This window comes from Microcebus murinus, chromosome 15 (genome assembly GCF_040939455.1).
Source record: "Microcebus murinus isolate Inina chromosome 15, M.murinus_Inina_mat1.0, whole genome shotgun sequence".
Lineage (NCBI taxonomy): Eukaryota > Metazoa > Chordata > Mammalia > Primates > Cheirogaleidae > Microcebus > Microcebus murinus.
Genome location: NC_134118.1, coordinates 40,808,315 through 40,831,976, shown reverse-complemented (window position 1 = coordinate 40,831,976; position 23,662 = coordinate 40,808,315). Strand labels below are relative to the sequence as shown.

At 43.3% G+C, this 23,662-nt stretch overlaps 1 protein-coding gene across 2 annotated transcripts in view; it reads left to right on the top strand.

Moving 5' to 3' along the window:
- Window positions 1-9,884: 9,884 nt before the first annotated feature.
- Window positions 9,885-23,662, top strand: part of ARHGAP10 (Rho GTPase activating protein 10) — a 292,374-nt gene continuing 278,596 nt past the window's right edge. Inside the window, exon 1 of one of the 2 annotated variants that reach the window (XM_012783754.2) lies at window positions 9,885-10,274. In XM_012783754.2, coding sequence (XP_012639208.1) covers window positions 10,121-10,274 — 154 coding nt within the window. In that variant the 5' untranslated portion in view covers window positions 9,885-10,120. The remainder of the gene's footprint in view (window positions 10,275-23,662) is intronic. The other variant, XM_012783755.2, reaches the window with a different exon arrangement.

Genomic DNA, 23,662 nt, shown 5'->3' with positions numbered 1-23,662 from the left:
TGGAGGTCCAACAAACCCATCTTGCCTCTTTTAAAAAATCTTTTCCAGGTAATAATTTATGATTAAACCCCATTTAAAAATGGAAAATCTAGGGGAAAATGGTAAAAGGGAGGGGATGCCATGACCATAGGTATAAAGCAGGTCAGTTCCAGGCAAAGAAGGACTTAAGGTCATACTACTTAGAGCTAAGTGATCAAAGACAATATTATAGCTTAATGACTTATATCCCCAGTGTCTGCCATGGGCCACTAGGTTCCCCTTTCAGAATATAAATGGGAGTCTTACTCTTTTCTGTACTCTCTCAGCCAGATAAACCAGTTCAAAATACTCCATGATTCCCCTGAAGGTTCATTGCCTTCTTCTACAATTTAGATAAGACTAATCTTCTTTGGTTGTAAGGAATAAACACTGATTCTGTCAACTTAAGAAAAAGGACATTTTATTCGAAGGATGTGGGGTGCTAAAGGAAGCCCGAAGAACCAGCTTTGGAAGCAGCAGCTAGATAGCCTGCCAGCCAGCAGGTCTCTTTCAACACTCTTGGATGGAACAGATGAACTTTGTTTTTTCTATCAGAACTTTACTATGCTCAAAAGTCAAAGTCCTGGGAAAGAGAGTCTGGTTGGCTGAGCTTAGGTCATGTGCCAAGTAGTTGGTGGTGGCAGATCCAAGATGAAAGATTTGCAGAAGGAGCCTCTAGGGATCTCTTTGGATTCCCTAGTTTGAGGCAGGCACAGGAATTTTACCAAGACTACAGGCTATGTGGGAAAATGATTACCCAGGTGGAAATCAGGGTGATATTGGGAAGGAATGAAGGCTGGGGATCCAAAAATGCCCGTGTCTACCACTTAGAGCAAAAATGATCCATTTAAATAACATCAAAGCCCATGAACCCATGATACTGTTGAGTTGATATGTGCTGATTTATTTTACTGTTTTCCAATTGTTCGGTTGCTTTGTCTTCTTTTTTTCCACCATAGCCCTAAGCACATACATTTAAAAAATTATTTTCTTGGGACAAATGGCCAAGTCTGAAATTGCTGGGTAAGAACATGCATTTTTATATTTTTCCACTTTCTATTTTACCGAAGTGCTGATGGAGTCTGAGACTATGCCTCTAGTCGTGGCAGGTTGGCCTTCCCATGGCTGGATGTTAGCCTGGTGGAAGGTCACCTTGTGGAAACTTCTCTCTGGGTCATACCAGGGACACTTGGGGTGCCAGGAAAAACATTCTCTTCAGAGCTCTTCTCTTTCTTTTTGACTACTATTTTTTTTTTTTTAATCTCAGTTGATATCTGGATAAAACAAACTGCAAGGTCACCGCTTAGGTCAGTTGTTCACGTGTCATAGGAAAGAGGGCAGCGTTTGCCTGAGGGATGTATGGACAGCGTGAGTGGCTGCTGCTATCTCTGGTGTGTACTCATACATTACTGTGTGTGTATGCCCAGCTCCCTCCTCTCCATGCCAAGTCTCTCCAAAAGCTGGGGGCGGGGTGGGGAGCAGTGATTGCACTAATTATAGGAGACTCCACCTGGGGAGGGAGCTGGTTGTATGCCTTGACCCACATCTCCTTGAGCCAGGTTCTTCTACCTCCAAACTTGATAAGAGTCCCAGATTTCTTCAGAGGATATGAATTGCAATGTGGGAGGACTGGAGAATTTTCCCCACACACCCATTTTTCCACTTCTCTACCCCGGCTTCACTGGGAACGGCCACTTCTCAGCAAGGCTGCCAGGCTGGCTGGACAGGGCAGCAGTGTGCTTTGTTTTACAATTATCCATGTGTCAGCTTCTTTGCCATGGCTGGAGTACACCAGATTGTAAACCCCTTGAGATTAAGGACAGATTCACCTTAGTCTCGCCTGCAGCATTTACCTCAATGCCTTATCCACCCAGGTACTCGATCAATATTTGCTGATTGATTATCTCCAGGTAAGTGTAATAGTTCTAGAACTTTCTTGGGGGTCCTAAACTCTTTCAGGTTATGGTGTCTAGGAGTACTGGAAAAGGTGGACTCTCCTGAGAAACAAGCAGGGACCCCTGAAGCCCATGCTCAGTGTTCTCGGGGAAAGAAGCAAGGCTAGCGCGGAGCAGCTGGGACGGGCCCTCATTCCCTCTCCAGCCTCAGCTCAGCCCTTGCTGCTCCAGCCACATGGCCTTTTTCAGTTACTTGCCCCTGTTCTTCCACGAAGCCTTTTCTGGAAATGCTTCTTCCCTCTCCACATCATGTTCACTTCACCTCTACCCATTAACTCCTCATCTTTCAGGTCTCAGGTCATTTGTCACATCTTCAATGACATCTCAGTGTAATCCAAAGTCTCCTATTTTTTTTTTTTAATTTCAGAATATTATGGGGTACAAACATTTTGGTTACATATAATACCTTTGCCTCTCCCAAGCCAGGGCTGCAAGCGTGCCCTTCCCCCATGCAGTGAGCTCTGCATCCATTAGTTGTGAGTTTACAAAGTCCCCTATTAGTAGCACCATGTGCAGCTCCTTCCTAGCACTTATCAGAGATGTCATTTGACATTTTGTATTTTCAGTATGTTTTTTCTTTCTTAAGAATATTACTCCATGAGAGCATGAACCATGCCAGTTTTTTTTTTTTTGAGACAGAGTCTCGCTCTGTTGCCCAGGCTAGAGTGAGTGCCATGGCGTCAGCCTAGCTCACAGCAACCTCAAACCCCTGGGCTCAAGCGATCCTGCTGCCTCAGCCTCCCGAGTAGCTGGGACTACAGGCATGCGCCACCATGCCCAGCTAATTTTTTCTATATATATATATATATATACATATATATATATATTAGTTGGCCAATTAATTTCTTTCTATTTATAGTAGAGACGGGGTCTGGCTCTTGCTCAGGCTGGTTTCGAACTCCTGGCCTCAAGCAATCCGCCCGCCTCGGCCTCCCAGAGTGCTAGGATTACAGGCATGAGCCACCACACCCTGAACCATGCTAGTTTTGTTCACTATTGCTGTCCCACTTCTAGCATAGCACTTGGCATATAATGGGTGCTCAGTAAATACTAGAGACACAAGAAATAGTGTGTGCATAGCACACTGGTGCACCACTGTGATCCTGGGAGATACAGAAATTCTGGGTGCACTCACAGAGCTTATCCAGTTTAGTGTTCTCAGCATAGCTTTTCTTAAATTGCATTACCCAGATTGCTAAGTCATGGACTCTCAATAGGTGTTCTGTGAAGAAAAAGCTCTTTTAAAGATATAGATGTAGGCCGGGCGCTGTGGCTCACGCCTGTAATCCTAGCTCTTGGGAGGCCGAGGCGGGCGGATTGCTCAAGGTCAGGAGTTCAAAACCAGCCTGAGCAAGAGCGAGACCCCGTCTCTACTATAAATAGAAAGAAATTAATTGGCCAACTGATATATATTTAAAAAATTAGCCGGGCATGGTGGCGCATGCCTGTAGTCCCAGCTACTCGGGAGGCTGAGGCAGAAGGATCACTCAAGCCCAGGAGTTTGAGGTTGCTGTGAGCTAGGCTGACGCCACGGCACTCACTCTAGCCTGGACAACAAAGTGAGACTCTGTCTCAAAAAAAAAAAAAAAAAAAAAAGATATAGATGTAATTAAAATGTCAAACACATTCGGACAGTTGTTATTATTCTGTGAGATAATGTTTTTTTTTTTTTTTTTTTTTTTGAGACATGGTCTCACTGTGTGGCCTAGGCTAGAGTGCAGTGGCACAATCATAGCTCATTGCAGCATCAAACACCTGGGCTCAAGTGATCCTCCTGCTTCAGCCTGCCAGGTAGTTGAGACTACAGGCACGCACCACCATGCCCAGCTAATTTTTTTGTAGAGATGGGATCTCACTGTGCTGTTCAGGCTGGTCTCAAGGGATCCTCTTGCCTCAGCCTCTCAAAGTGCCAAGATTACAGGTATGAACCACTATACCCTGACTCACTCTTCCTTCATAATACTTTTTTTTTTATTGTGGTAAAATATACACAACATAAAAGTTACCATTGTAAGCATTTTTAAGTGTGCGGTTCATTGGCATTAAGTATATTCACATTGTTGTACAAGTATCACCATTATACATTTTACAGACTACAAGTTCACAAACTTGCTGTATAGCATCCTCATATCTTGGTGGAGTAACCCACTCCCTGCTCAAACAGTGGCCCTTGAGTGACCTAAGTTACTTGGCATTAATCCCTTGAGGCCTCAGTTATAAGTTGAGTGATCGGCCTCCAGGACTAAGTGAGTCAGGGCATGGCAGTCTCCTAAATTGGTTTGATTCTGAGATTGAAGTAGTGGTGACGAGGGAGCTTTCTAGCTTAGGTATTGTTTATAAGTGAGTAGGGGTATTGTTTATAAGTGAGTCTGGAAATGTTGACGCCATTTGGCTCTCATGAAGGAAGCTTTCTGGAGGCTGAAGTCGATACTCACAGGTGGGCAGAACAGAGAGAATCACAGAGAGACGGAGCTGGGTGCTGATACCTTCTTCAGAAACCTGGCCTACCTCCCTGTGGAGGTTTTCAGCGCTGTGGTCCAACAATTTATTGCTTTAGCTATTTTAGCATTTTTGTTTCTTTGTTTTGTTTTCTCTGATACTTGTGAGAGAAAGCAGCCTCATGTAGTCTGGAAGACATCTAAACATCTGTTTTAAATTTCTTCTCACCATGTCACTTATGTTTTGTCATAGCTATAATTTATATACCTCACTCACAAAGGTGTCAGCCTTCAGCAGAGACTGCTAGCTTCCTGCTCATATGTCTTCCTGTCATATACCAAAATCTATTGTCCCAGTCAGGCATGGTGGCTCACGCCTGTAATCCTAGCACTTTGGGAGGCTGAGGCAAGAGGATTGCTTGAGCCCAGAAGTTTGAAACCAGCCTGAGCTATAGTAAGCTCTACAAAAAATAGAAAAATTAACCAGGTGTGGTGGTATGCACCTGTAGTCCTAGCTATTCAGGAAGCCAAGGCAGGAGGACTGCTTGAGCCCAGGAGTACGAGGCTGCAATGAACTATGATCGTGTCACTGCACTCTATCTGGGGCAACAGAATGAGATGCTGTCTCAAGAAACAAAATAAAATGAAACAAAACAAACAAAAACTATTGTCTCTTTTCTCTTTATAGGAAAATTTAGATTTCATTTAGGGTAGCAATGTACCTGGATAAAAGATCACAGTTTCCATCTTCTCTTGTAGTGAGTTGTGGCCATCTGACTAAGTTCTGGCCAATTAGATAAAAAGTAAAAATATTGTGTGAGATGCACAGGAATGCTGAGAAAAGAAGCTGACTGGACTGTTGAGGGGCCCTTTTATCTTCTCATCTTTTCCCTTCTTTCTTTCCAGAATGAGCTCTAGGAGCCATCTTGTGCCACCAGGGACATTGAGTAGGAAAGTCAAGGCTTCCTGGACTCTGGAATCATGGACTTCTTTTATGAGGGAGAGAGAAGAGAGAGAGAAACTCCTCATGGTTATTTTGGATTTTCTGTTATAATGCATCTGAACCTAACTTACAACCTGAAACATATCCATAGATTCAGTGAAACCCACATTTGACTTTATAGACAGCCACTTTGTGACTCATCAGGGAAAGAAAATATTGTATGTAGCGGAACCTACGTAAAAGGAAGCTTTGCTCTGAGTTAACCTCGGTTTCATCTAGACTGAAACTTGGCCAGCTTGCATTGATTCAAATCCTTAGCTAATCCAAGCACTGAGCAAAGCCTAAAAATGCCATTTTGGGTGTCAATGCCTACCTGACATGCATATTTGAATGTCTCTTGCATCTTGAACTTCATGAGTCTGACACTGAAACTGACCCTACCCACCCCAGTCACTGCCAACCCCGCCACGTTGTCTCTTTTCAGTAAATGGCATATCGATCCACCTAACTTACCATGCCACAAGCCTGAGAGCCATCTCAGACACCTCCTTCCTCATTTCTAATATGCAGGCCACTGTGAAGTCCCAGAATCTCCCTCTGAAATACATTTCATTTCTATTTCTCCATCTCCAGTGTCACCTTGGAGGGTGAAACTATTCCATTTCTTGCCCAGACAACTCCCACAGCCTTCTGTCTGGATTCGCATTCTCTACACAGCTGCTATAGAGAAAACACAAACCAGATCACATTACCACCGTGCACAAAACGCTTCAAAGGCTTTCAATAGTGTTGAAATACAATTCTAAATTTTAAATATGGCTTATGAGGCTTTGCACGATCTGGTCTCTGTCTACCCTCCACCACCCAGCATTGTCATATACCAGTTTTTCTCACTGTGCTTCAGCCATGTGACCTTCGATTCTCTGGAATGTGCCATCCCAGGGGCTTGCACAGTCTGGTTCCTTGTCTTGTTTACTCCCACCCTCTACTGAGTGGTTAACTCCTACTGATTCTTCTGGCCACTGATTAAATCATACTTCCTCAATGAGGCCTTCCCATTCCCAATCTATATCAGGTCCTCTAATTATAACCTCTCACACACCCTTCACTTTAACTGTGAGGTTATGTGAGTTATGTATGGCACCTTAATTTTAAATTAGATGTATATTTGTGTGATTTTCAAATTTTTATTTATTTGTTTATTTTTGGTATATGTCAGTCTCCCTCCAGAGACCAAGAGCACAGTGAGGACAGACATTGTCTGTTTTGTGGGCTGCTGCATCACTAACACCTAGCATGGTGCCTAATACATAGAGACGATAAACAAATATTTGCAGGAAGAATGAATTAATTAATGATCTGAAAATGAAACGTGGAATCTCAGTAGCATCTGCTTTTGTGACCACTTACCTTTAATTCTGTCTTACATGGTTTAATGCTATGATTTAAGGGCTGCCCTGTCCCCCAGATCTTTCCCATATTGATAGAATGTAACCTTCATCTCCTCCTCTTATCCTCATCCCTCTTTTTAGCCCATCCTCCCACCTTCCTCCTCTTTCTCTTGATCTTCATCATTATCATGACTTTCAGCAGGCATATGACAAACATAATTTCATTAAATCTTCTCCAGTAACCCGCAGCTGCAACGTCATCATCTCCATCTCATAGATGGTAAATCTGAGGTTTAGAGAAAATTTACCTTTGCCAAAGTCACACAACTATTGAGTAGTAAAGCTGGACCTGGAGCTCCTAAATATCTATCTTTCTACTGTATAGAGGTTTCTCTTTGCTTTATCATACTTCTCATTCATCTCACATTTCCTGACCACTTGTACCAGGTACTGTCCAAGGGATAGTTGGACACAACAAAACTAATTTGGCCCCTCCACTCATGGCAATTACAGTAGACCTTTTTGTATTGCATTAAGATTCTTGTCTACTTGCTTTTTAACACTGTGTGTTTGTGAAGTGACAAGTTATTTTTTTTTATGATGTGAAATTGTTTTAAACAACTTGTTTTGCTCCAAATAGCTGAAGAACTGGCCTCAATGAATAAACAAGAAGTGGAAAGTGGTAAGGAAAGAGAGGCAGTTCTGGAGTGGCTCATCTTTTAAACATTTTTAAGAAAACTTTATTGAGATATATTTCACATGCCAAAAAATCCACCCATTTAAAGTGTACAATTCAGTGGTTTTTATTATATTCTATAGTTGTGCAATCCTTATCAAAATCTAAGTGTAGGCCAGTAAACTTAGTGGCTGTAATCCTAGCACTCTGGGAGGCCCAGGCAGGCGGATTGCTTGAGGTCAGGAGTTCGAAACCAGCCTGAGCAAGAGTGAGACCCCATCTCTACTATAAATAGAAAGAAATTAATTGGCCAACTAATATATATAGAAAAGATTAGCCTGCATGGTGGCTCATGCCTGTAGTCCTAGCTACTCAGGAGGCTGAGGCAGCAGGATTGCTTGAGCCCAGGATTTTGAGGTTGCTGTGAGCTAGGCCGAAACTACGGCACTCACTCTAGCCTGGGCAACAAAGTGAGACTCTGCCTCAAAAAAAAAAAAAAAAAATTAAGTTTAGAATATTTTCATCACCCTAAAAGAAACCCCTTACTGTCTACACCTCCCACTCTACCCACCGCCCCCTCACCTCTGGCAACCACTAATCTTTCCATCTCTATAGATTTCCCTATTCTGGACATTTCACATGAATGGACAATATGATATGTGGCCTTTTGTAACTGTCTTCTTTGACTTACCATAATCTTTTCACACTTTATCATGTTGTAGCCTGTCAGTACTTCATTAATTTTCATTATAGATTAATATACTGTTGTATGGATACACACATTTTGTTTACCCATTCAACAACTAATGGACATTTCAGTTGATTTCACTCTTTGGATATTATGAGTAATGCTGCTGTGAACATCTGTGTACTTGTATTTGTGTAGACATATGTTTTCATTTCTCTTGGGTGTATACCTAAGAGTAGAATTGCTGTGTCATCTGCTACCTCTATGTTTTAACACTTTGAGGAATAGTCAGCAGCCCCTTTTTATAAGGGAAAGTTTAGGGTTTTGTCCAGAGGGTTGTGTGCTGGTCAGTGTTCAGCTGTTTTGCAAGGCCCTCACTATTTGTTTACACCCCTTCTAAGGTTGAGTGTCTTAATTCCCCTTATTTGCCTCTTTTATTCTCTTTTCTGTAGACTCCAGTCCCCTGCTGATTTTAGCAGGAACTGAAGCTTTCAACTCCTAAAAGTTATTTGTAAAACATTTTGAACTCTCCGGAGGATGGACATTGAAGTGATAATGTTTATCTGTGGGTTCAGCAGTCATGCTGCTGTTTTGTAACAAAAGAGCTTATTGAGTAGGAGGCTTATTTAACCTGTTTCTGAGGGTTACAACTCCTACCGCATGCTGCCCAAACAGATTCTTAATTACCCTGCTCAGTCTGACGGTTTTAAAGAGTTCCTTTGAAGTTTCTTGGTAACCTTACCATCATTAGTAGGCTTATATATGGAAACAGATATTGTGTTTGTAGGTGTATGCGGAGTCCTAGTGTGTGCCTGGCACATATTACTAATTGTTTAATAAATTGTTAGCTGGTATTATGAAATATTCTAATGAACTATTAGTGGTTTCTTTTAGGTATACATTTCAATAATTTAAAATGTCAACTTCTTAGGGGACACATTTGAGTTGTTTCATGACACACGGAATAGCTTTTCGGGTATAGTGACATAAATCCTCATTTGATCTCTCACTCCCACCCTGTGTAAACCACACGTACTTTGTTTTCCGTGGTTGTATTTAAAGTAATAAAGATCACCTCTACTAACTCAAGCAAATTTAATCCGCTGAACACAACAGAAACAACTTTTCTGCGGTTTAACCACACTCTCCCTTCCCCTAACTCATTTCAGTGTGGAATATGCAGACAGGCGAGGCAGGAGCTGCTGGGCCACCAAGAAAAGGCTCTTGCCATTGTAGTAGACCTTTCCATTCCAGGTGGAGGTTTACACGCATCTTAATTTCATTAAATGGGGGAACAGGTATAAGGAAAAAGAGAGCCAGGAGCACGAGTCAGTTCACAGGGAAAACTGTCCCCGGGAAAACTGAGATCAATGAGTCAGTCATTTCCTCCAGCACTGCCGACCGCCTCGAGATTGCCGCGCGGCTGGGGGACTAATAACAAGTGCTGCCCCGACGCTCCCTCCCGGTCCGGGTGGGGATCCTCGCGCCGGGGAGCGACAGCGAGTCGCCCCGGGACGGCGAGGCGGGGCGGAGCGCGCGGGAGCGCGGCGGCACGGAATCCCACGCCGAGGAAGCCTCGGGAGGAAGGGGAGGCGCCGCTGCGCGTGTGGAAGAGAAGGAAGACGCGTCTGGGAAGGGAAGGGAGGAAGGAGGAAGGCGGGGGAAAGAGAAGGGGGCGAGCGGGGGAGCGCGGGGCGGGGCGGGCCGGGAGGCGGCGGGGCGGGGCGGCCTCGCGCCCGGGGAGTGTCGGCGGCGCGGGCCGGCGGGGCGGGGCGGGGCGCGGGGCTTCGGCGGGGGCTGCCGGGATTGGGCGCCGCGCCTCTCGCTCGCCCGGGCGGCTGCTCCTCGGTGCGGCCAGGGGGCTCCACGGGGCATGTCCGCGCCGCGCTCGCCGCGCGCCCCGCACTGCTAGCTCGTCCCGGCTGCCTGCCCGCGCCGCACCTGGCCGCGGCCTCGGAGCCCCGCTCGGGCGGCGCGCGGCTGTGGGCGCCGCGCCGGGACCGCTGCCGTCATGGGGCTGCAGCCGCTGGAGTTCAGCGACTGCTACCTCGACAGCCCTTGGTTCCGGGAGAGGATCCGCGCCCACGAAGCGGAACTCGAGAGGACCAACAAGTTCATCAAAGAGCTCATCAAGGACGGGAAGAACCTCATCGCTGCGACCAAAAGTAAGCGGGGACCTGGGCGCGGGCGGGCCGCGGCGTGGCGAGGCCGGGGGTCTCGTGCTAGAGGGACGGGAGCTTCATGCTGGACCAGCCCGGGTCGCTTGGAAGCCGGGAGGCCCCGGGGGCATTCCTCTCCCACAGGCAGCCGGGGGCGAGTCCCCGCTCCTGCCCCAGCCTCTCCGCGGCGCTGCGAGCGAGGCGCGCGTGGGAGCGCGCTGCCCGGAGCCCCGCCTGGCCCGGCCGGCTCCCCTCGGTGCCTGCCTCCTCCGCGGGCCACCCCTCGGCTCTCCCCGCCCGGGCTCGGGTCTTAGTGCTGCCCACGGCTGCCCACAGCCTCCTCAGAACTGAGAAATCAGTTTGCCTAGTTTTTTTTTTTTTTTTTTTATTTTGGCATATTATGGGGGTACAGATTTTAAGGTTTCAATAAATGCCCATCCCCCCCCCCCCAGTTTGCCTAGTTTTGTCTGGTGACCTCTCAGAAGAGTTTTCCTGGGGGTTCTTTGAAATCCCGCTGGGTGTTGAATTTTTCAGGAGTCCCTTAAGCTGCACCTTTCCCGTCTCATTTTCTTATCTTCTTCGGCTGTCCGGCGTCAGGTCCTTCACTGTGCCAAACCAGAAAGTCCACCTGGCTTTGTGCTGCTTTCTGCACATTCCTTCCCTGCCCCTGTGCTGAGGAGGGTTCAAAGATTGGGGTTTGAAAGGGTGAGCGGACAGCCTGCCCTCTGGCCCGGGCGGGCACTGCCTGCGAAGAGGGAGTTCCACCCTGGTCAAGCTTGATGCCTTTCCTCCCCTGATCTTCTCTGTGTTTTTGAAAAACTTGGAGGAAAACAGGAGATCCTGGAGAGATAGATAAGTGTGCTTAGTGCGGCTGAGAAGAGTCTTTGTAGGAGGGAGTGGGCTGAAATTCATGCAGAAACGCTGAGTTAACTGATGCTGCTGGAAATGGGGAGGAGTTAGCTCCGGTGAGGAGTTGGGCAGCCTGACCACCCCTGGGACCTATAGCCCCTTCTGAGGATGGCTGCGAGGGCCTTCTTTCCCTCTTAAAAAGACCCGCCCATACAGCTCACAGGGACGTGGGCGGTATCCAGCTGTGTGGGTCTGTGTTGTTAGGACCTTTATAACGTATCTAGTTTCTTAATTCCGTGTATTTCCCGGCGTTAGGAATTTACCGCATGTACACTTGTTTGTACGTACCACCTCTGGGACAAATCCCTCATCTCCTCCCTCCTCCCCCCCATTTTGCATTAAGGAAGATTAAAACATACTGAACATACTGTTTCAGGCACCCTGCGTGGTGTCTGGCACAGTAAATAGTCCTTTAATGAATGAGTTGAAGTACATTTCAATGGGAAGAATTTAGCGAGCCATCCCTGTAATTTTGGAAGCAAGTCAGTCAACTTCTCTGGGTGATCTCCAAGGTTCCTTTTGGTTCTGTGACCTCTTTGGGTCTTGCAAAATCAAGATCGAGACTCACTTTGTTTGGGACATGTGATAAGTGGGCTTATTTGGTTCATGGCTCTCCAGTCCCTTGGCATGGGGTATATGTGTTAGGTGGGAAGTAGGGAGGACTGTAAATATGTAGGGGGTGAGCATAGAAGGAGGTGAGGGGTGTAGAGTAAATAGGAGAGTGAGGACTTTTCTGTAGCTCCCTGTTAACCAGAGTTACTGGCTAGGAGAGTGTACCTTCTCTCTCACTGGCTCTAGTAGCAGCTCCCTCTGGAGTTAGGGAGATAGGAGAGAGGCAGAGGGCAAAGCTAGCTTGGCCACTGGTAGAAAGCTATTTCTGTGACAGCATATTAGCTTTCCTGCCAGCCGGACGCATGCCTCATATTCCAGCAGCAGCTAGTGCATCTGGGGGCCAGCTGCCAGCCTTCCTCCCCAGACTGTAGATTTTTTGAATTTGTGAACTGGAGTTTTACTCCTTTTGACTCTTGTCCTTCTGCATAAGAAACATGATTTGTAATCATGCTTAAGAGAGCAACCGGAAAGTATTTTTTTTCCTCCTTATGTCTTCTAATTTAAATTCTTTCCCAGAAGATAACAGAAATACACCTTTAGCTCATATGCTTTTGGCCAATTAGGAAGACTCTAGTTTCTTTCCACTTGCTCCATAAAGTTTACTTCTAGTTCCTATCAAAGAGCCCTGGACTTCAGTAAGGGGACCTGAATTTAAATTGTCTTCACTGTTGTGGCCTGGCTATATGACGATCGAACAGGTCTTGTAATTCTTTTGTGTTCAGTTTCCTATGCCCTACTTCTTAAAGGAATTAGTAAGGTTGGAAAATGCAGTGTTGGAAAATGGCTTGATGAAGTCATTTGAAACTGTAGTCTAGGTCAATCGTTCACCTAACCAGTTGAGCCTTTGTATAACGTGGGAGTCAAAAGAGTTAAGGAAGGACATTAGGTGGAGGATCTACAGAAAGAAAGTCAACTAGGTCAGATTGTTTATATTTCCAGATGTTTTACACTTTGTTTTGCCTAAATGGCCTTCTGTGCATTTTCAGAATTATGTGTTTAGGTAATTTCTGTTTTTAATTGCCCTGTAAGATGTCTTCTGCATGCATGAAATACTTGTTGGACTTATGTAATTTTGATATCTTGATGCTTTGAAATCTTCCATAAATATTTAAAAAGGCTGGAGGCCTATAGGACCTGAAGGCTTACTGCTGAGTTCAATTATATAGCAATCAGCAAATGTTTAGCACATACAGTTTGTTAAGTATTGGAATAAGACACAAAGAAGAAGGAAGGTAGAGGCCCTTGCCCTTGAGTTTGTTCTGTAGTTGAGGAACATTTTTGAACTCCTGTCTGCACTGTGCTAAATTCTTGGAGAAACAAAGGATAGACAGACATAACATGTTAAAAGGTTATAAATTCAGTGACAAGTTAAGTATCCTAACTTTTCCAGAAATGAGAGTTTGTATATTAGAGTGGAGGTTTTCTGGAAGTTTTGGAACTCACCCGTGTTTTAAGTAAGGAATGGAACCTTGTCAGATTGGAACAGCTGAGAAGAAACCAGAACACCTGCAGTGTTTGGGCCAGATTGAAGAGACCAGTTTGGCTGGAATGGAGATCTCCTTTCAGGGAGTAGACTGGGATGAATGGAAAGGTCAGTTTCAGATTATGGAGGGCCATAAAAGGAAGGTTAGGAATGTGGACTTTATCCTGAGGAGAATTATTGAAGGGTTTTCATCAGAAGCCTGACATAATGGGAAAGAGATAGTTTAGAGACAGAATTGCACATTTTTGTGTAGGGTGATCTTGGAGATAATGGGGGGGGAGGAGCTCAGAGAGAAGAGTGGTTGACTATGCAGTAGATTTGGAGATCATTCACTCAATTCAATGGGTTCTTTGTTCAAATGGCTTTTGTAATTCTTTCCTTTTTCATTCCTTTCCTTTCCTAGAATAACTAGTGCCCTCTTTCAATGCAACTTAAACATTTGTAAGCCTTTTATATGGTGTCCGTGTAGCTTCCAGTGCTTATGATTCATACAAATACATAGCATATTTGGCAGAAACAGCAATAAGCCACATATGCTTTTCTCATAAATTTTACATTAAGAAAATATATCCAGTTCTATAGTGAAATTTTTTTTTTTTAGAGACAAGTTTTCCGCTCTGTCACCAAGGCTAGAATGCAGTGACACGGTCATAGCACACTGCAACCTCAAACTCCTAGGCGCAAACAATCTTCCTGAGTGGCTGGGACTACAGATGTGTGTCACCATGCTTGGTTAATTTTTAAATTTTTTTGTAGAGATGGGGTCTTGCTATGTTGCCTAGGCTGGTCTTGGACTCCTGGCTTCAAGCCATCCTCCTCCTTTGGCTTCTCAAAGTGCTGGGATTACAGGTGTGAGCCACTGCACCCAGCTGGGAAATATTTTTTTAGACAAATAGTCATTAGTTATTAAGCACTTGTATAGTTATATAAAATGCTTTTTAGTAAATTAGATTGTCTAGCATTGTGTGTGTGTGTGGCAGGGGCGGTGAGGAGGGTGAGTGAAGCTGGAGGGGCCCTCATAAGTGAGGCAGCTCTTATTACAGGCATGGAAAAGGATATAAGGGATCTTGTTAGTGGCAGAGCCAGGACTAGAATTTAGGTTTTCCAAGACTTGGTTTTGGTATTTCTTTTAGGCCTTGGTATTTTAATGACTTTTGGTTTGTTTCTCTCAGAAGAATGTAAAAGTTCCCTTTTGCAGTCTTTACTGTTTCAGAAAAATGTTCTTTTGGGGAAATTTCTTAAGTTGCCGTTACATTAAATGTACTGAGATTTAGAAGACTTAAAAGAATTTTACTACTTTATAAACTTGAGCCTCAGTTTTCTTTTTTGTAAAATAAGACTGATGCAGAAAGCCTGGAGGATTAAATAAAATGCTGTGAAAGTGTTTTGAAACCCAAATATCATGGTTGTGTAGATGCTTTTATTGATTGAGTCAACATTCTTTGTCTATTTCTGACAATCCAGATTTTGTTCAAGTGTTTTTACCTTTTTCCAAATGACTCAGGAAGGCAAGTCAGGGGTAGTTCTGATGCGTTTAACTCAGTGTTCTCAATCCTAGCTATCCAATAAAATCAACTGGGAGAACTGTATAAAAGATGTACAGTCAGGATTGAGAATTGCTAAACTCTAACTCAGTTATGGTAAACCCACTTTCTGGGCTGGTAATTGTTTTAAGGATGGGGATATATCTCCTAGTTCTGGCCAGTGAGACATGACAGGGAGTCTGCTGGAGACTTTGGGAAAAGGTTTCCCTTTGTCATAGAAGACGACTCAAAAAAAAAGATGGTTGTCCACTCTTCTTCTTTATTGCCTGGTTGTGATGCTGGGAACTGCTGCCTGCCATCTTGTACCCATGAGTGGAGCTAGCCTGAGGGCAAGTAGAGTAGAGAGCTAACGAGTCTGGGTTTCTCATGCCATTGCCGGAGCCATGGATTATTCTATTCTGAAAGCCCACGTCTTGAATTCTTGTTGAATGACATAAGCCAGTTTGAGTTGGGTTTTCTGCCACTTAACAACCTAATTTTGATGGAGTGGCATAATTGTAAATTTTGTGCTGATGCTCCCATTAAGTGGAATTTAGAGAGGTATAGAAAATAAAATGTTATTTTATTTTATTTATTTATTTATTTTTTGAGACAGAGTTTCACTCTGTTGCCCAGACTAGAGTGAGTGCCATGGCGTCAGCCTAGCTCACAGCAACCTCAAACTCCTGGGCTCAAGGGATCCTCCTGCCTCAGCCTCCCAAGTAGCTGGGACTACAGGCATGAGCCACCATGCCCGGCTAATTTTTTCTATATATATATTAGTTGGCCAATTAATTTCTTTCTATATATAGTAGAGACGGTGTCTCACTCTTGCTCAGGCTGGTTTCGAACTCCTGACCTCAAGCAATCCGCCCGCCTCGGCCTCCCAGAGTGCTAGGATTACAGGTGGGAGCCACCACGCTGGCCTTAAAATGTTATTTTAAAAAGTTAATAAATTGGCCGGGCGCGGTGGCTCAAGCCTGTAATCCTAGCACTCTGGGAGGCCGAGGCGGGCGGATTGCTCGAGGTCAGGAGTTCGAAACCAGCCTGAGCAAGAGCAAGACCCCGTCTCTACTATAAATAGAAAGAAATTAATTGGCCAACTAATATATATATATATATAATTAGCCGGGCATGGTGGCGCATGCCTGTAGTCCCAGCTACTCGGGAGGCTGAGGCAGAAGGATCGCTTGAGCCCAGGAGTTTGAGGTTGCTGTGAGCTAGGCTGACGCCACGGCACTCACTCTAGCCTGTGCAACAAAATGAGACTCTGTCTCAAAAAAAAAAAAATAAAAAAAGTTAATAATTTATGAATGTAATTTTTCTCTGAATGGAAAAGAATACTCATGTGTATTGTTTGCCCTAAAGAAATTACCATAGACTTCCTATAATCTGGAGCATCAGCTGGAGTAAGTCAAACTCTCACTTGTGGTTTTATTACAGGGGGCTGGTCTCGTGTGACTATAGGCTGGCTATCAATATAATTACAGTCAGACTTGAGCTAGGCTAGAGACCTAGACAGGCTTAAAAGCTTGAAATGCTTTCGTCACTGCAGGTGGTCCTTATCTCCATTTAAAGTGGCCCTTGTTTAGAGCCCACTACCAGCTGGACCATATTTATTCAGACTGTTTAACTGGTCGGTCAGTGATCTGCTGTTCTCAGTGTCTGACACATTGCCTTACTCTTTCCTCCCGTCTATTGGTGTTCCTCTGACCGCTTCCTTTTTTGCTGAGGTTTCTGTTTTGTTTTTTGGGACCAGGGAGCATCATAGACTTTTGGAGGAGGAAGACAGAGAAGAGGAGGATATTATTGTGTTTAATCTTTTTTTTTGGAGACAGAGTCTCACTTTGTTGCCTGGACTAGAGTGCCATGGTGTCAGCTTAACTCACAGCAACCCTAAACTCCTGGGCTCAAGCACTCTTTCTGCCTCAGCCTCCCGAGTAGCTGGAACTACAGGCATGCGCCACCATGCCCCGCTAATTTTTTATATATGTTTTTTAGTTGTCTAGTTAATTTGCTTTTTATTTTTAGTAGAGATGGGGTCTTACTCTTGCTCAGGCCAGTCTCGAACTCTTGAGCTCAAACCATCCACCCGCCTTGGCCTCCCAGAGTGCTAGGATTATAGGCGTGAGCCACCTCTCCTGGCTCCTATGTTTAATCTTCAAGATGGCTGGTAAGAGAATATTGTATAGAAGATTAAGAGCATAAACTGAGGTGCTAGCCTGTCTGGGTCCATATCCAAGCTTAACCACCTGTTAACAGTGGATCCTTGCTCAAGCTGCTTAGCTTTTCTGTGTCTATATTCTTCTCTGTAAAATGGAGATTATAATACTACCTACTATATTGGGTTACTAGTTGGACTAAATGGTTAGTTAATACTTGTAAAGTGTTTAGAATAAGCACTCAAAGGTTAACAGTTATGACATCTCAATTGCAGGTATATTTTCTAATATCAGGGCCCTGTTCTTGCCTGCAAATGGCTTTTCTGGTTCTAGACAAGTCATCTAACCTTTTAGTTTTTAGTAACCTTTATACTCCCTAACAATATATTTATCCACATCACCATTACCAGTGACTAGGAAAATAGACAAAATTGTCAAATTCTGGAAAGTCTTTTAGATTTTGAATGTAGTTGAGGATACTGGAAAATTTTGAAAATAAGTTGGCAAATCAAAGCTCAGTGGTATCTTGGGAAGATATTTTCTAGAATTTATTTCTGATTCACAAAGATTTGAAGATGAGGTAGGAGGTGTCACTAAGGCTGTTGTAAATCTAGTAAGCAATCTACAGCTGAGGTTCAAGCAGTCAGCAACAGGCCTCTCATCAGGAAGAGTTGATGAGAGAGTTCTGCTCGAGGTACTGACATGACAACATCAATGACTGGAGCCTTCAGATGCTTAAAATTACAGTGATACTTTTTGAGCATATTTAACTCTAGTGTTTAACATGCTGGAAAGCTCTAACAACTTAACGGACAGTTCTTGTATTTGCTATGATAAATTCACAATGAGAAAAAGAAGACAGCCAGAGACATCCCTAAGAGGGATTTTCCTAAGAGCTGTTTGGTAATCCTATTCTCTGCAAAAGAATCCTCCAAGTCTCCAGGACAGATTCCCACAGAAGCTGTTTTGAATTCTGTAACCCCAGTAGCTGTTTATGACCTTACAGTTTGTTTTTGTTTTGCATCAAAAGAGAGGCAAGAATTATGAAGGATATAAAAATATTGTATAATCTACTAGTTTATTATAAACCATGCTTTAAGTGATTGCTGACTGTATGTGGCAGGGCATAGGTAAACTGCTTACATTTTAACCACAGTTAACAAAAATATGTCACCTTTTGTCACTTCTATAAAGCTAGAAATGTAACTATTAAGATGTTGTTTTATGGGATTCAGTGTTGTCTAGTATTGCCTTTTACTTTCGACATCTTGTTTAAAGAAAACTTGTCTGGTTAGGTTGGCTTTATTTTGGGATTTGTAGGCAAGTGTTTAGAAATTTGTAGATTATAATTCTGATTAAGAGTGTCTTGGATATTTTCCTAGGTTGCTTTTAATGGAATTACATTCCAGAGACAAATAGGCAATTGTAAAATACATTTGAAAAATGTTTTGTTATTGAAAATGCATATAATTTGATTTTAATAATAGCTAACTTTTTTTTTTTTTTTTTTTTTTTGGAGACAGAGTCTCGCTTTGTTGCCCAGGCTAGAGTGAGTGCCGTGGCGTCAGCCTAGCTCACAGCAACCTCAAACTCCTGGGCTCGAGTGATCCTTCTGCCTCAGCCTCCCGGGTAGCTGGGACTACAGGCATGCGCCACCATGCCCGGCTAATTTTTTCTATATATATCAGTTGGCCAATTAATTTCTTTCTATTTATAGTAGAGACGGGGTCTCGCTCTTACTCAGGCTGGTTTTGAACTCCTGACCTTGAGCAATCCGCCCGCCTCGGCCTCCCAAGAGCTAGGATTACAGGCGTGAGCCACAGCGCCTGGCCATAGCTAACTTTTATTAAGCATTTACTGTTTGCTTTACTTTGTGCTAAATTCAGCATAGGCATTATATAATGTTCAGAATTACTTAATGAGGTGTGTTATTTACCACATTTTATAGATTAGTAGCCTGAATCGAGAGATTAATAGCTTGTCCAAATCATGCATTTTTGTCGCTGGTGGAGCTGGAACATGAACCCAGGTTTGTCTAATTCCAAAACCCTTAACCACAATAGTGAGCTGTTCCTGGGAAGAGGTATAACCGGGGTCTTCTGCTGGGGAAGTGGTGATAAATCTTGGTTATCGAGAATGTGTGTACATTTGATGATCTAGTTTGGAGAATGTTCTTTATAGCTCAGTACAATGACCATGATTTGAAATTTTTTGAATTTTAAGGTCCCATGGGATCACTATGGTCAGTAACACTGATTGCTAATTTGTAGTTTAAGTAAGTATAGACATTCAGAGGTTGGGTTCTAGGATCCATAAAGAGACACCTCCGCCCTGAGTGTCTGCTATCTCAGCCTCCGCCTCTCCCCTTCTTTCAGTAGGATAACTTTTAACTTACTGTTTTAGTATTAGGCTGTTTTTCCTTTAGAAAGTTTGAGATACTTTAGAAACATAAAAAGATATAAAGAGCTTCATAATAAACATTCATGTGTTTGCCTCCCAGCTTAAGGAAAGCTTCTGTATGTCTCTCCCTTTCTCCCCAAGGGGTGGCAACTATCTCAAATCTGGTGTGTGTTATTCTCGGGCATTTTGATACAGCTATACACGTCCTTAAATAATATATAACATGGTCTGCATGTTTTCAGGCTTTATATGATTGTTTCATACTATACTTTGTTCCCTCTCAACATTGTATTGGTGGGATTCATTCATGTGGCTGTATTTCATTTAGTTCAACCTCTTTTTCCTACAAGTGGCATTGAAAAGACTTTGTTAATTTATATTCTATGATGATGGACCTTACAGACATGCATTTTTTTCTTTAAAATTTTTTTCAAGTGCCTTAATTTTGAGTTATCCATGCATTTTTTTGAGGGTGAAACAACAAACATATTTAGATAATATTCATTATGAGAGCCTTCTTGTGATTAATTTTATAAACTTTAGAACACTGGCTTTGAAAACAGTCTGCAATTAATGAATCCACGAATCCCGAAGACCTGTAATACATTTCCTTGGTATTTTATGTTATCAGCTCAGTGCAGATAAGGGAAGCCAGTTTATGTCTCGAGACTGAGAAATAACTTGTCTGAGTCAGAAACAAAAATCTTTAAATCCTTTTTGTGGCATTGAAATTAGAATTCCAGTATTAGGCTGTAAAGAGAAAAATGATGTTTGTGTTCATAAGCACAATGACATGAGGAATTCTGGTAATTGTCAAGCTTGTCAGATGAACATGATTTGGAGGCAGGGATTGGGTGGTATCTTGCGGTAAGCCTCAAAGCAAACAGGAACCATGGTCTGTTTCACTTATTTGTCCTAATACAGGGACGTAATTGATAGACTTGCTAAGAGGATGCTTTAGTATTAGGAAAGCCTTGACATCCTTCACTTTAAACAAATAAACACATACTGAAAAACCCCTGACACTCTAAATTCTAGAGGCAGGAATCAATTTAAACTCTGATATGGGCTGGAATCACACCCCAGGTTGCTGGCACTGGTAGGTCTGGCTCCCTGGTCCAACTAGAATTTCCTCTTTGTGTTTCCTGAGGAAGATGTTAATCTGGTGCCACTTAATATTTCAAGGGTGAGTGTGATTTCTCATTGACTTGTTCACCCAAAGGCACTTTCTGCCCTTGGCATTACTGTCTGGTAGCAAGTCACAGGGAGGTATGTGGCTGGAGGAACTCAATTTGGCCACAGCAACATCACCTCTGCTCTGAATACAGGATGTTTAATGGTCTCTCAAAAAACAAATGCTTTTTTCTCTGCCTGTAGAACTGACTTCACCACTAATTAGCTGTGAGACCTTGGGCAAGTTTTTAAGCCCTCAGCACCTAAGTTTTTCTTTATTACTAAAATGGCCATAGTAAGAATTATGCCTCATTGAGTGGTGTTATTTAATCCTCACATTATATATTAAAAGATCTTAGAACTCTGCCTGGCCATGGTAGGTGCTTATTATTATTAAAAAGAGCTCTATTCTGACTTCCTTTGGTTGAACTTGAGCATAGTTGTGGTTTTTACTGGTAGTGATAGTAAAAGTAGTTTGTGTCCACATGTTCTTTCTTCTTTCAAGCTAACAATATTTTGAAACACAGAGCTGAATATAGGCCTCTCATTTGTTAAACAGGAGAAACCATCTGTGATAGGGTGTTGAAATCTAACATATTACTGAAGACCTTTGCTTGAAAGTTCTGGGTACAAAGCCAGGAAGTACAAGGGAGTGGAGTGTCATTGACATGTCATTACATTTATTCCAGAATCTTGCAGATAGCACTTCTGTCACTCTGACAGGTAGTTTTTTGTTTTTATTTTGTGAAATACAAGTCAAAGGCAGCACATGAAAGATATTAAAGATCATTGTCTTTGAAGTCAAGTTGGCTTACTGTGTGACCTTGGGCAAGTTGCTTAACCTGTCTGTGCCTTGATTTCCTCCTCTGTAAAATGTGGATAGTAGTTAAATGTTTAAAATGTTGCTAAGATTGAATTATTTAAAGTATTTATAAAAGTACCTGAACCATAATGTACCCTGTGTGGGTTTCCTAGGTATAGAAAAAAATGAAAAATCTGTGCACAGTCATCATTGTAATAACCTTATTTATGGCAGTGGGAGAGAGGTATCATCCCAAGTTACTGAACTCCGGATATTGTGGGCTAATTGCTAGTGGTTCAACAGTGAAAAAGAGACCTTGGATATCTGTGCAGAAGTTAGAGTTATAGTGCAGCAGACAGCAAGTTAATTTAAAAAGCAATTTAATTCCCATGTTGAATGAGTATGGGACGCTATGGCCATAGTTATCAGGACTAACTAGTTTGGAGGTTTAAAGAAGACTTTAAGGAAGTAGTATTAATAATTAATATTAAGCTGATATTAATTTAATTAAGCTTAATATTAATTAAGCAGAGTCCAAAAGGAGGGGTAGGAGCTTTCCATGCTGAAAGTGGGCAAGAAGAATAATTTTCCAAGTACAGAGAAAAAATGCATCTGAGAGGCCTGGAGGTCAGAGAGAACATGTCCTGTGGCTGGAACAATGGAGCTCAGGTGAGTCAGGGAGCTTTCCCATAGTGGGAAGAGTGGTGCTGGGGGTGGGGGGGCGGGGCAAGGGCAAGGTCCAGAAGGGCCCTGTAAAGCTGGGTTAAGGACTTCATTCCAAGGAGAGTGGGAAGTGAATGAACAGATTTGAGCAGCAAGGTGGCATGATCTGAATTGCATTTTAGGAAGCTTTCTCAGGCTGCGGTTGTGGGTATGGATTGGAGGCTGGGAGGTCAGTCATCTAGGTCAGAGCCTTGGTGGCAGAAGAGGAATCAGGACTGGAGGCTGCAGCCTCTGGGGATAGGGGGTAAATGGGGACTGGGCTGCTGTTCTGCCTCAAGTCCTGGCTAGGGCAGGCGAGTACTAGTCACTGAGAGGGTCTAGCTAGAGAAGCAGCATTTGTGGGAAAGAGGATGAGTCTTTGGTTGTGGATGTTGAGGCTGAGGTGCCTCTGAGCTGTCCAGTGGACATGTTCAGTACTTTGATTCTTTTGTGGGTATGTATTTCAGGAACAGAGAGTAGAGCTAAAGATTCTGGAGACACAGATAGGTAGGAAATGAGGGCATGCAACTGAATATCGAGCCTACCCGGAGAGAGTAGAGTGAGAAGGCAGGTGGTTCAGGGAAATCCCGAGGCACACCAACTTCATTCCAAGCGAAAGAAGGACTGCAGGAGGAGATTTGAGAAGCAGTAGCCATTGACAGAGACATGGAAAACCAGGCCAGGGTTTCAGAAGCCAAGGAGAAGGAGTGTTTCAGAAAGCCGGATGGAGTAGACGAGGTCAGAGGTCAAGTATCATCAGTCCAAGTGACATTGCATGAGCAAAACAATGTCATAGGTAATAGTGGGTAAAGTAGTTTAAGCAGAAGTGGGAGCCCGATGGCAGAGGGTTGAGAAGGGAGTGCAAAGAAAATAAATGAGCCTGTGGTACAGATAGCTTTGCCAAGTTATTTGGTCAGTGGGGAAGAGAGAGAGAGAGAAGGAGATTGAGGATTTAGGGAATATTCCAGAACACAGAGTGCTTCTGAATACAGAGGATAGGATTCTGATTCCAGGCGAAAAGGAAGGCACATCCTTCGTCAGTTTCACAACAGAAGGGATGGAAATGAAGCGTGTGCTCCCAGGAATTTGTAGATTTGTGGTAGGACATTGAAGAAATTATCAACTGATGGATTTATTTTTTTCTGTGAGATAGATGGCAAGATAGTGTTCAATAATTGTATTTTCTTCTCTCCCCCCACCACATTCTTTTTCTGATTAATAAATAATACACAGCATGGAGAAGTGTTTTTCCTCATAGTCCTTTTGAACTGGGTGGGATGGAATATAGATTTTATTTTTATTTTATTTTTTGAGACAGGGCCTCGCTCTGTCACCCAGGCTGGATGGAGTGCAGTGGTGTGATCACAGCTCACTGTAACCTTGAATACCTCAAGCCACCCTCTTGCCTCAGCCTTCCAGGTAGCTGGGAATACAGGTATGAGCCACTATACCTACCTGGAGTATAGATTTTAAACTGAGAAGAAGTAATGGGAAGGGAAGAAAAAGTAGGAGTAAAACATCTGGATAAACCATCCTCATGACACCAAGAAACGCCTCTATTTCAGACTTTATTCTATACTTAAAAAAAACCCCAAAATCCTTAACTTTTTTTACAGTATTAAATGAAA